We start from the raw sequence: 13,848 nt of genomic DNA, 5'->3' as shown, positions 1-13,848 counted from the left end.
TAGCTCAATTCTGAGACCATTTGTTGCGTTAGATCTTTAGAGGAATCAAAATAGAAGCAGGTCAATTCACACTTTTTGATATTTCTAAAGTAAAAAAAAAAAAAAAACAACCCGCGCAAAATTTTCAATCACGTTACAACTCCGTACTACGTTGTATTGGTCTAAATACATAAAATCATGTGATTATGACTTACATTTGCAGCTGTTACATGGCAAAATGTAAATAGCTGCTTTTGCATGACATCACAATGATTAATGAATCTTTAAAGCTACAGAAAACATGTTGACCAGGGACTTCTGTCAGTTCTGAATTATCTGGGATTCACTATCACACACTGGAGTCAAGGATCACAGCGTTAGGGGCTTAGAGGGTTAGGTGGTCGGGTGGATCAGTAGTTCCTGTCTTCTTTGTAGAACAAACGGACTCTGTGCGCTTCAGATCAAAGACAACGGACACCCAGAACTATTTCTGTCCTAAATTTCACTCGGCTACGATCCACTTTGCTAAACAGTATGAAAACTGCTGGGCTGGCAGTGGAAGCCTGCAGGTCATCCATCCAATCCTCCATCTTTATCTTGCAGTTCATACCCAGAATCGCATCAGTGAAGAGAGACGAGCGGAGTCTCCGCATTGATTTCTGCAGAATCTTGTTTGCAAAGGCAAACTACCTCGGGAGAATGGATCAATTTGTTTTGATCCTGTGAGAAATCAATGTTTGTATGTCACACCCGATACTCCGCTAAAGGCTTAGGAATCCTCTCCCTAATAATCAGCGAGCCGCTTCAGAAATCTCAGGGCTTTCTCTCTCTTTTTTTTTTTTTGTTTCTTCTCTGGAAACAGATGGAAATGTGGAGCAATTTTGATCTCCGAGCGCCACATCAATGCCACAGTGTAAACTGAGAATATTAATTGATGGTTCCGTCATGCATGTCTTTATTGGAGCACGTGTTAATTGAAGTGCCTTTCATGCAAATGTAATTGTAGCTGAGTAGCCCATTAAGTGGGTGAAAATGAATGCTTAAGGAATATTAATGCATCACATGATCATCAGTCATTTTGGTTGTTGTAGATCCAAAAGTCAGATGTAATGAGTTTCCTTTGGGGGTTTCGAAAGCACACATTTCCATGTAAATTATACATGGTGCCAAATTCCCATAATTTGATATTCCTTAAGGTATTAATTTGCTTTCTGTAAATGGTCTGTTTGAATAATCGTCTAGTTGTCATTTTAGCTATACAGAGAACTAAAATCAAAGTTTTTAATACATTTATTTTTGGTCTGTAGGTAACTGCAGCTACTTGCATCAGATTTTTCTATTCTATTTTATTTCCAGACGGCTTAAGATAAAAACCTGTGATTGGAATTAATTTGTTTGACTTTTTTTTTTTTTAAATAGCAATTTCTGAATTTTATCAAACTCGCATGTATCTATCCTTTTATCAAATATGGTATGTTTTTTTGTTAGCATAAACATACAGTCAGATCTATAATGAAATGGTTTCAGGTTTCATTCCAAATAAGACACTGAAGATAGATTCAAGAACTTCTGTTTGAGGATACTCTCTCATCCAATCCTATTCTGCAAAAAATAATGTCAAAAAAGTCAGCTACTGCATTAACATCATATCTCCTTTTCTTCATTGTTCTGATTTATCATGTAAAATCCTACTAAAGTATACCAACAAGGTGTGGATACTTTTCCAAAACACTGTAAGCACACATTAAACTGCAATTAATGAACAAAGTTCAATGTGTGTTATATTGAATCTCATTCCCTGATTATCAGTGTGCAGCATGTACACATTTTGTTGAACAGTAGTGCTGCAAATGTGTGTTTTTATACGGCAGAAAGAGCTGCTTTCATGCTGATTTAAAATAATCCAACCTGCCCCCTTAGCATTGCTTTCTAGCTAGACCCCCTACCTTTCATCATCAAAGATTGCATGACTATAATTTTGGTAAAGTTTTTTTGTTTGTTTGTTTTGCCTTGGTGCGCCAGCAGAAAGGTGCATCCTGGTTTCAGAAGCACTGTAGGCAGCGGTAATGGAAAACAGCATAACTATTGTTGCTGGCCTTCAAATCAACATTTCTTTTATATGGGTGTTATTTGCTGATTGGACGTAATGACTCGCTTGCTGCACCACAATAATACCCTGCAAAATCTGCTTGATTATACATTTGACCCAAATGCTGTGTTCGTTCTGCTGGGGCAGAATTTTGGTAGCGTTTAACCAAACATCGGCAGAAAAATTGTGAGGAAGTTTGTTTGGTTCCTCATTGGACCGCCATTTTGTACAACTTGGCTTCTTTTGTCTGCTCAAAAGATGATAACTCAAATTCTGCTCTATATGGTGACAACACTAAATTAAGTTATTCTTTTCAGACCGGCCAAAATGAAAAAGGTCAAATTGAGGCATTTCAGTGGACTTTCGGTCTGCTGCCCACTAGCTAATACTTGAGACTCCCACTAAAAACAATTGGTAACACTTTGTTTGAAGTGAACAAGACTGACATGACACTGTCATACGCATCTGTTATGAACATGAAGCAGTCTTCATGAATGTTTATGACTGTTGTCATTAAGTGTCATTCAGTAAATAATGGCCTTTTAATGCAAAGTTGCTTTGAAAGGCCATTAAAAATGTCATCTTTGCATTAAAAAATGTCATTATTGATCAAATGACACTTCATGACAATAGTCAAACTGTCATTAAGACTCATCATGGCACACTGCTTCAAATAAAGTGTTTATTATAACGGACCATTTTAAAAGTTCAAATACCAAAAATACCTTTACAGAAACTGGCTTTGTTGTCCGTCACTGTCGGCGGATCTCGTTTGTACATCAGATTTATGGCTGTACCAGCAACAAAAGGTTCAGGCTCTGGACTTTTGTATGAGAAAAAGAACATGATTAATTGCTTTAAAAATTTTTGCGTGTTAAATTAATTAACCAAATTAAAGGAGCTAAAGTCTCAGCCCTATTTTATATGCATTAATATGCACAGTGGAAAGCACATCAGCTCTACCGAAGGGCTAAGATTCTCATCTTTATCACATTTAGTTCTGCTCTTGGAGGTACAGTCAGCCATTGAAAATATATGTGCGTAGAGTTGCATTGAGCCTAGGAATTTCAACTTCCAACGCTTCATTATAGTCTAGAATATTCCACATATTCTCGTTGAAAGAGCTCTAGGTGTAAGACTTTACACCTATAAAGTCTGTTTAAGTGGGTAATGTGTATACTGCTACATGTGAATTTGTTGTTTAGATTTAGCAAATTGTCAGATTTATTAAGCATTATGAAGTTTTATTAAACTTTTCAATCTCTAAATTGGCTTCAGGTGTATTGCCGTGTGAAGAACTGTAAAAGTTGTATAGTTTATGGCTTTTTCTTTTCAACCCACTTTTTTGGTGACTTTACCCCATTTTTTGTTAAACACCTTTACCACTATAGTCGGTCAAACTCATAACCCAATCTTTTGGTCTGTTTGGATGGGTTCATATTTGAACCAGGACAATTTACCAAAAAAGCCCAAACTGTGTTATTTTGTTATAAAAGAGCTTGAACAGTGTATCGTTCTCATTATGACATATTTTCTGTGGGGTTGAGCATAACTAGAAATATCATCCATAACACACATCGATCATAGTTCACTCTTTGCGGAGATCATACAGCCATTGACCGTCACTCTTGTTTCCACTCATCAGCTTGAGTTCTGTACTTCACTGATTTGTTTTTGAGTCATTCTGTTAATCAAATGAAGTGCATGAGATCATCCAATCACTGTATTGGGATCAGAATCTCAGGTTTGGTCTCCGGTGCCCAAAGAAAATTGACTTAAGTCTTGCAGTTGTTCAAATGCAATCTAACAATCCTAATTTGTGCTTCAAAGTTCTTTTAGGCAAAATGCTTCTGTTGGCTCCCTGAGCACTTGGACTACAGGTGACTCCATAGAAATCCCTTCCCAATCCTCACATTCAGACAAATAAATAAATAAAAAAACCATCCTATATTGTAGAAAATGGAAGCAATCCCAAATCAATCCAACCATACGCCGCAAAACTAAGTTTACCCCTTAGCTTATGGTGCTAATTGAGCTATTAACACTAAAAATAATTTAAATAAACCCTCTTATTTCCAGCAGACATTAATGTGGATGTTATGGTGCTCATGATACTGTGACATTTCCTAAAGAAGAATTTGTGAAAGTGAAAGAACCTAAAACAGATAGTAATTTATTTTTCACTTTTTCACACCTGTAGTCAGTAGTCAAGTAGACTCAGTTTGATAGGGGACATTTACAACGGTCTTGTTTAGGCCACTTTATCCAAACTCTAGTTCATTTGCCTAGGAAGTCAGGTTTGTTTGGAGAGGTGTGAACGCACAAACAAACTGATATGGACAAAAAAAAGAAAAAAAAAAGAAGAGGTCTTTGTTTGGTTGAAGTGAACCCTGGTGCAGTTCGAATGTGTATGAATGCTAAGCGGCTTAGAGTCCGCTTCAAAAGCAGGAAGCGGACGAAAGCACAGGGCATTCTGGGTAAATATAACCGAAAACACACGTGTCTAGCACTACCGTTTTTTTGTTTGTTTCTTTGTTTTTACCAAAAGAAATCCTACAACTAAAATATGACGACACTCCATTTGCTGCGCTCAGTGTCTTCTTCGTGTCACTTCCTTCATTGGTTCTTGGTGTAGCGCCCCCACAGGGGAGGAGGGGAATCGATTCAAGACTACTAATCACCCTTAATCATAAAAGACTATGTTTGTAAGGAGAAAAATACTTTTTCGCAGGGCTGTAGATCCTAAACCTAACTGTTTACTAGATGTCTGTGATTTCCAGCTGTGTTTTGTACTTCAGCAGTTTGCCACCATGCAGCTACAGGTAACCTTTTAGGTGTTTCTCCACTGAATAAATGAAGATGCTGCTCCCCTTCAGCTACAGATACGTCTTTCTGAAACTGTTGGAAGTGCTCCAGTTTTATTGTGAAGCTTCTATTAAAAATTGTATGAGAGAGTAGCTGAAGACCCAATATGTGTCATTCAAAAATGATCACACTCTCACCTTGTGATTCAAACACTTTTACTTCTCTTACCCTCTTATTTCACGTAGACTAATTCATATTGTGCCGCATTTCAGTGGAAGTTGGTGGCACCTTTAAAAAAAATACACACAAAAAAACCTACTCCCCATTGTTGTTCCCCCACAGACATTTCAGAAGTAGCTCCCAGTAAATACTTTGCCTTTTTAAAACCTATATTTGTAGATATTTTCACAACTGACAGAGGCACACTGCTGGGAGGGTGATTTCGGATGCTGGCAGCTTTTATAAACCAGCAGGGAAGGTTAAAAAAATAAATAAATAAATAAAAGTCAAGTTGAATGCGTTTAGAAAATTTCCCGCCTCTGTCTTTTAATACTGCCCTGCAGCTATTTAGGTGCACCTGCAAGCCCACAGACAGCAGATGAGTTATTCATTATTTGACCAGGGTTTCTTATTCCACAGCTCATATAGTTAGTTGTTTTAGGATAAGATTGCACATATATATGTAAAAAAAAAACAAAGGCTGTCATCAGCCTATGGCTGAGGCAGCCTTCCATGTTACAATAACGTTCTATTTCAGTATGTGGTGAATTCCTGCTCGGACTCTTTTTGTCATGTAACGGCAGAAAGCTTTGTACAGGATCATGGACTGCAGTATTTTTCTGCCTCAGGAAGAACATATGGGAGTCTATTCCCCAAGCATGAATACTACACACAATGTTCCATATTTGTAGCTGTTTTCTAACACTGGTGATCCTGAGAGAAATACTAGATGTATACATGTGGAAAATCAGAAGTATCTGTGTTCAGGATTTTGCTTCCCAAATCATCTACATTTTTTCTTTTTACATCCTGTAAGAAGAAAAGACAGGAGATGTTCAAACCTGAATAGACAGAGTTCTCCTTGTTTTGGTTGATTGGCATACATTCACATTGAAATGTGAATTTTTTTTTCAGTCATTGTATTTTTGGGAATGATCACACACAAAGTTATATTTTTCTCCATTTTGATTGTTGCAAATAGTAAGAATCCAAAATTAGCTTCTTTATGAATTCAAATTTTTAATTCAGAAATATGAGCTTACTGAAGAGTATATAGATACGGTCACTAAAGAAGATGTGACCTTTTAAAGTGCATCCATGTGCAATATGGCCCTAACATTTCTGTATTAACGTCCTTTTTTCACTGTTATATGATCATACATTTGAACTGTAAGAGGTAAACAGTAGCATACCAGAAAACACTTTAACTGCAGTATATCACCGTCTGTAATGAATCTATATTTTATCATGTATATTCACTTTTATTGATATACTGAAAAAAAAAAAAGACTTTAATATGATAGCTTATTTTATTACAATGTCTCCATAAAAAGTTCATTTCATGCAGCTAAAATCAAGGCCTTAAAAAAACTAAAATTGAATAAAATAATGCAAGTTGGTCTTAAATATGTTAACCACAGGTCTTGAATGTTGTGTAAGCAGGAGTGTTTAATCTCGAAGCTTTTTCCTCGTGGGATTTCTCTCTCGTAAAAGTTTGAGTTGTGTGCCAAAATCTTCAGTGCATTCTGTGACTCAAAGTGGTTGAGGCTACCGGTAACTAGCTGCTAATTTACCCTTGCTAGCTAGCTCTTTGTGTCTTTCATTGGTGAGGAGTTCAATGAATGACGGCAACAGGCGAAAGTCATCACCAGTTACGGGGAAACCAGACATGTGGGAGGCCACGTGTTTGGTTTGTGTGTTTGATTTGATGACAGCCGCAGAGGCTTTAACATTTTAACTGTCTTGTGTCTCGTTGCTAGCCCACGTGTTCCCGTCTGCGCCCACGTGTTCCCGTCTGCGCCCACGTGTTCCCGTCTGCGCCCACGTGTTCCCGTCTGCGCCCACGTGTTCCCGTCTGCGCCCACGTGTTCCCGTCTGCGTCTCCTCTCGTGTTGAGCCCCTTAAACGCAAATGTATTTGTTTGTTTTCGCAATTGGTCCACTCCTGTTTTGTACAACATGAATGCTAGGTTCATGTTGTACAAAAACAAAAAAAAATACTTAAGCCTGGCTCAATGGGGGTTTCAGCTGAAGAGAGCCATATGCAGTGTGAGGAAGAGAGGCACAAAGCTTCTGCCACGATGCCAATTTGCCCCAAACAAATTTCCCAACTTTTGCTGTCCTTGATGTTAAGTCGCCGGACATCTTACTATTCCAAATGTTTACAGTTTTTTCAGTCTTAAGATTCATTTAAGGTGGCATTAAAAAGCTCTTTAAAAGTCTTAAATTTGACTTGCTGAAACCTTAAGCTACCTTGTATTAAGATACATCTGGATAACAGTAAAGTTTGACGGTCAGCAGCCCAGTGCGTCGTGACTAGAGGTTGGCTTTGTTTAAGTTACAGGCCTTGCAATGCGTAATTGTTATCCTGTGTGTTCTAAACATTTCCTTCCGCTGCTGGTGTGTTGCAGAAAACGCCATCTTAGCATTCGGGAACGGATCTGACGTGAAAACAGGTGCCAGTCAGCCTGGGATGTCAAGTCCGGCGACGGACAGCCACAGTCCACACTTGGCAACCACCACCCCGGGCGTCTCCATGGAAACAGAGCAGAACGTTCTGCGAGCACAGATACCTACTCAGGTGAGATGAGACGGAAGAGTGGAAATGTGATGTGCAAGCTTTTTTCTAAAGAAGCAACCCGCCGGTGGAGAGGCGCTGGCTTCAATCTGGGTCATACAGCAGCGATTTAACAAACACTCCGCTCTGCAGAGGTCAACTAATTAGTAAATAATCCACCCACCTGGAAAATTATTCTGTAAATCCAGCTGTTCTACGACAGCCCTCAGAGGTTACTTAGAGAAAATTAGTGGCAAACAGAACACCGTAGAAAGGTCAGGGAGAAGGTCACGGAGAGGTTTGAAGCAAAGTGAGACTGGAAAACAATATTCAAGCTTCAAACATCAAACAGAGCTAATAATATTTATTGCTTTATTTGATTATATTAACTTCCATACTCAACAGGATCCCAAATATTCAGCAACGCCAACACCGACCGTCTACAAAATACTTTTTATGTTTTGGTTCTACAATGATTTACATTTTATTTTCCTCCATAAAGTGACTTTCTAAACTGTTGCATGTTTTTAATTCATGAGGGGGTAAAAAAGGTTTCTTTAATGAAAAAAAAAAAAAAAAGAGTTATGTGGCCCTCAAGGACTTCCAACTTTTTTGTCCAACAATTTTTGGCCTAAGTGACAAAATGTTTGGACAGCACTCGTTTAGATCAAACCATATTCATGAGTTGGAATGGCCCAGTCAAAGTAATTTATCCCAACAGCCTCCTATTCTGATTGGAGCAAAATGTGGTTCTCTGAAGTATTGACTCGGAGAAAACACAAGCTCCACACTTCAGATTTTTATTTCTGAAAAAACAAAAACAAAAAAGAAACATTTTTATCTTCCTGCTTTATTCTGGTCTAACACATATAATCCCATCAAAATGTAAAGAAACATTCAGGGGGAGTTGATACTTTTACAAGACACTGAAAAATCTTAATTAGTTTCAATTCAAATTTTAAAAAATATTTTATTGATCGCAAATGGAAAACAAATGTCGCAACTCAAACTTTTCAAGATTCTTTAAAGAGGAGTTGTAGATGGTGAAGGCTTTGGGCAGGCTTTGTTTTAGGATCTCCTGTAGCAGTCTGTATTACAGCAAATTTGAAGAGGCCTCTGACTGAAGACATGATTTTTGTTTACATTTCGGACCACTTTCAGCCTGAACAGAGCCATCACTCATACCGCAACCGTTTCATTTTAGTTAGGTTTCAGCTAAATGATCAGGGAAGAAAAAAGATAATATGGAGGCAACTATTACATTATTGAAGAAGAAAGATGTCTATAACTTAGAGTGAGTGTCATGATTTAAGACCACACAATAAAAAAAATTTCATTTTAATGTTCAAAACCACTCAAGCTTTAAATATGCAGTACTATTAGGGAGAAATTGGAATAAGAGCATTTTCTGCACGTGAAAGAAAAGTGCTTAAAACACTTTGTAGCTCCTGAGGTCTAAATATGCTGCAGACAACATAACTGACAATCTGCCAACAGACATAAATAAACTTCACAGGCTAAATGTGTAAGTAGGCCATATTTATTTCCAGACGGAAAAGCTGCTAAAAAAAAAACAAAAAGTGAAAATGTGGTCTTTTTGCTTTGTGTCCTCAGTGCTACTCGTCCCACACACAGCTGTTCAACTCAATCTGTGACCAGGAACAGAAAATGACACTTTGCTGAACATACTTTTTTTTTTTAGCATCAGCTGAGGTTCAAATAAAATATTGCTGTGACTGTGCCAGTCACTGTTAATTAAAACTAAAAATCTGCATCTGTAAACTCATCAAAACATCACAGGAGCTGCTGATTTGCCATCCAGTCTGTCTGCCGCAGCAGACATGGAAACAAAAGAAAGAAAAAAACACCCTGTTAAATTGTTCTACAATTTATCACATTATAATTATAATAATTTTTGAGAGATTTGGGGGGATTTTATGGGATAGATCCAGGCAGTTCAGAACTAAGTATCATTTAAAATATTTAAGAATAATTATGACCTAAGAATTTAGTAGAGGATGCAGAAACAAGTTGAACTTCAAAGGTACGTCAGTAATGAAAAAAAGAAAAAGTAGCCTTTTAAAAATAAATCCAAAAGTGACAGCTTAACAAACAAAACATGATCTTTTTGCTCCAAGGATCCACTAGCAGATGAGCAGCTAACGGTGCGTGTCTGAAGTCAGTTGTCAGGTTTCTGCTGAATTCTGTTTTTAATTCTTTCAGACATCGTAAATCTGCTGGATACACTAACTCAAAATAAAAATAATAAAACTTTATAAACGCTTTATAGAAAGCCTTAAAATGTAGCTACTGATCAGGAACAATTCTAAATAACATAAGTTGCAGCTTCAAGGGAAAGCAACAAGAAAAGAGGAAACCTACAAGCACAATGTCACAGATATTTTAAATTTCTATTTTCATTTTTGTATACGTTTGCTTGTTTCATTTTTCTCCCTATGAGTTACATTTTTTAAGAATTTGACTCTTTAAATTAATCTATAAGGTCATGAAGTGCTTACATTAAAAAAAAAAAAAACGGTGAATACATGCAGTAAATGCTCCAAACTTTTTAATCTGGTTTCCCCCAGTGAATTATAAGCCTGGCGGGCCACCAGGCTTAACTTGCCCCCCCACCAGGCTAAGTGATGCTTGTTTATTTTAAATAGGATATTTTATACAGCAGTAAGAGTGACAGTAAAAATGGATTAAGCTAGATTTATAGATGACGAATTGAAATGGGTATCAACAAGCTTTGGCTTCACACTTCTGATTTTTGGTAACCTGTTACAAAAAGTTACAAGTTAATATATTTTAAATAACACAATAACCGTATATTTATTTTTTCTGAGGCGAGATTCAGAGGTGTTCATAAAAAGACGACAGCCCACGTTTAGAAAGAAAATGTTTGTAATTATATTAAGTGTTAAAAAAATAGTGCCTTAATTATTTGTGAACACATGAAAATGCTAATCGTGCCATGATGCAGCAATGCCATAATCAGTTTCCACTCCAATGTTAAAGGTTTTTCTTTTTTTGTTTGTTGTTTTTATGACAAAATTGTTGAAGCAATAAAAAGGGTGAAACATGTAAGGGTGTAAATACTTTTTAGAGGCACTGTAGGTGAATGAGAGGCTCTCCTCTTTAACTCAGACATTTATGCCCATAATTTATGTATTATTTAGACTTTTGTTAAAAAACATTGTTGTTATCATAACTGTCCAAAAAGTAAAAAAGGTTTCAAGCTGATGCACAATTAGCTTTTTCAAACATAGCATGTTGCATTTAGTTGCTATAGTGATGACAAACACTATGTCTCATACTCGTCACAAACTGCGCCTTTTTCTGTCAGTGGGTTGTTTTGTGAAAGGCCAGTACCATTGTCTTCTGGACCTACAACCGAAGGGGGCCAGGAATGGTGTACGGGTCAGTTGTATGGAGCACTTTTACAATAGTAACAGATAAAACAGAGTACTCAACAGAACCATCCTGTCCCTCTCAGGGGAAACAAGGCATCGGTCCTCTTGTCTGCTTCTCTGACTAACGCTCTCTTTGCCTAGCCTATGGGTCTAGGACAACATTCCTTTTCATTTGTAAACATTGGAAACATTTTATCTCACAATTAAGTAGTACTCTGTGTCAAATTGTCTAATAAAATCCAGACAGAATACATTCGAGTTTGTTTGTATTATGATCAAAGTATAGAAAACCTCTAGGGCAGGCGTCTTCCCATCCAGGACTCATGGCTAGTATCCTATAGCTTTTAGATGTGTCTCTGCTTCAACTCACCAGAGTCAAATTATGAGGTCATTAGCAGGACTCTGGAGAGCTTTAGTGACCCGAGGAGGTCATTCAGCCATTTTATTCAGACGTGTTGGACAAGGGACATGTCTTAAAGTTGCAGGATACTGGCCCTTGAGGCCTGGATTTGAGGGCCCCTCCTCTGAAGGTGCCGATATGATTGTGAGGGAGTGTAAAAACACAAACCCAAAAACGATACCAGAAATCACCACCCGTGTGCTTTCTTTCAGGTAAATGGGAATGACAGATTGTGGGGCGACGAGGGAGACTCCACTCTTCCCTCTCCGGGCCTTTTGGATCACGGCCCTGAGCCCGTCCATCTCTCCATGCTGCTCATCCTGGGCTGGCCCATCCTGGTGCTGCTCTCCCAGCCGTAGGAGGCGTCCCTTTAATGACCTTTATGGACTGCGCTGTTCAGAGTCGACAGGGAGGAGGATTGGGGTGCGAGAGAGAAACGGCCATTCCCGAGTGTCCAATGACGGTGTGGGGGAAGAAGAGCGAGCTCTGTCCTGCCCCACTCCCCTCTCCCTGTCACACACCAGAATCCCACCTAATCTTTTTGTGAATCATGACTCAGAGTCGACGTGTTGTGGAGGATGCGTCATGGACAGGACCACAGGAGAGGGTGTCGCCACTGCACCACAGAGTTGGGGAAAAAAGAAGGTTTTACGCATCATTCCCTGCTGCACACCAGCCCAACTTTTACGGAAAAAAACCACACACACACACGCACATACACACACACACAAGGACTTCTCTCAGCTACATATCTGCGGAGAACAAGGCCAACAGGTTCGGAAAGTGTACAGTGAAGAGACACTGAGGATGCAGTAACCGAAAACATTACAAAATATAAATATATATATATAAAGTAAAATAAAACGAATAAATGATTTTCTTTGTTCTTGAACATTCCTTGATGTAAAAAAGAAGACATTCAACGTAAGAGACTCTTCTCTCAGACGACATCTTACACGAGATTTAAAGTGGAATGTGTGTGTTTGTCCTCATGCAGCAGCACTCCGCCCTTTGAGCTTCGCTCCTTATTTTTGATGGCACATATTTTGTTTTGAAGAGCTGTTACCAGAAATGTTAGCTAGAAGCACATGTTATAACCCGAGTCAAACCACAGTGAGATTCTTTGACTGTCCGTGGTCGTGTTTTGAGTTGAAGGTCGAAGAGTTCAGTTCCAAGAACAATGAAAATGTTTACCTAAGATTATGCTAAAGTTAAACAAAATTAAGATCTGCCTGTTTTTAATACTGTTAATTGAGGACCAACTGTCTGATTTTTTTTAAAGAGCCTTATTCAAAGTCTTAAGACTAGGAAGGAAACTACAAGTAATGACATTTTGTTCTGATGGATCAGAACCAGGCTGCAAGCTGTGGTTAAAAGCTTTGAAAAGAACTAACAGGAGTGATAGACGAAATAGAGAAGGCAAATTACACTACATTTAAAGTAAGATTTCTCATCTATTGATCAAAAGGGTAAAACTGTTGACTTAAAAAGTGTCGATCTGCATCTGAATCTGGTTCCGCAATATCTTCTGTCAGGCATTCACATGGTGCCTGATAGCAAAGGCGAAAAGGTTTTCAGGATTGCTGAGATGAACAAGCAGTATATGTTGAATTTCTTAATGAAATGTAATAATCAAGGGACAAAAACTGTAAGGTCAAAAGGAGGTGGGGGGGGGAGTACTTGTTCTGAGCCAAATGATCCATTAGAATGTCCACAACCCAGCGTTGGGTCCGATGGTTGGCTAAGTGGATCCCTCTTTGTCCACAGATAGCTACAGCTCTACTACTGCCATCAGACAAAGTACGTTTCTAAGGAGTACAACGTCCATCTTGGACCATCCAACACGTTCCTGTGGTCTAAATCCATTAAGAAGATTGGTGGAAGGCAAAACAGATTTCCAAAAATGAATGTCAGTTCCAGAACAATAATTGGTTCCCTTTGTGAAGCGACCTTCGACACATGGAGCAATTTACTGGAAACATATCAAGCACGGCAAATATGAGAAATTAATTACTAGGATCTGTGGGGTTACTTGCTGTTTAGAACGTTGACATGATAAAGTTCTGTCTGGGTTTTTTGAGATTATGGACTTAAACCCTTAAGCTTAATGCAGTTATTTGATTTATCCATTTAATCTTGCTCCTGTTTCTTCTTTTTACATTTTGAAGCTCAACTTTCAATCTGGTAATGATCCAATGGGGTAAATGTGAATACTTAGAACTTTTTTTTTTCAGTTTTATTTTTTTGATAAAAAGTGTACAAGTAGATGCCCCCTTACGTAAATTTTTTAATACCTCATTTTGGAAGGGAACTCTTCACACATTCATTCATTAAGCTTTAAATGTGAGGACTTTCGGTCTGTTTCTTTTCTGATATATATATAT

General features: G+C 38.1%; 1 protein-coding gene across 1 annotated transcript in view; it reads left to right on the top strand.

Annotated features, from left to right (window-relative positions):
- Positions 1 to 12,153, top strand: part of gfra4a (GDNF family receptor alpha 4a) — a 184,632-nt gene extending 172,479 nt beyond the window's left edge. Inside the window, exons 7-8 of the mRNA XM_008398805.2 lie at positions 7,503 to 7,672; positions 11,677 to 12,153. Of these exons, the coding sequence (XP_008397027.1) occupies positions 7,503 to 7,672; positions 11,677 to 11,823 (317 nt within the window). The 3' untranslated portion in view covers positions 11,824 to 12,153. The remainder of the gene's footprint in view (positions 1 to 7,502; positions 7,673 to 11,676) is intronic.
- Positions 12,154 to 13,848: the final 1,695 nt, after the last annotated feature.

Source organism: Poecilia reticulata, linkage group LG22 (assembly GCF_000633615.1).
Source record: "Poecilia reticulata strain Guanapo linkage group LG22, Guppy_female_1.0+MT, whole genome shotgun sequence".
NCBI lineage: Eukaryota > Metazoa > Chordata > Actinopteri > Cyprinodontiformes > Poeciliidae > Poecilia > Poecilia reticulata.
The sequence above is the reverse complement of the archived record's forward strand: the minus strand, read 5'-3'. Positions and strand labels throughout refer to the sequence as shown.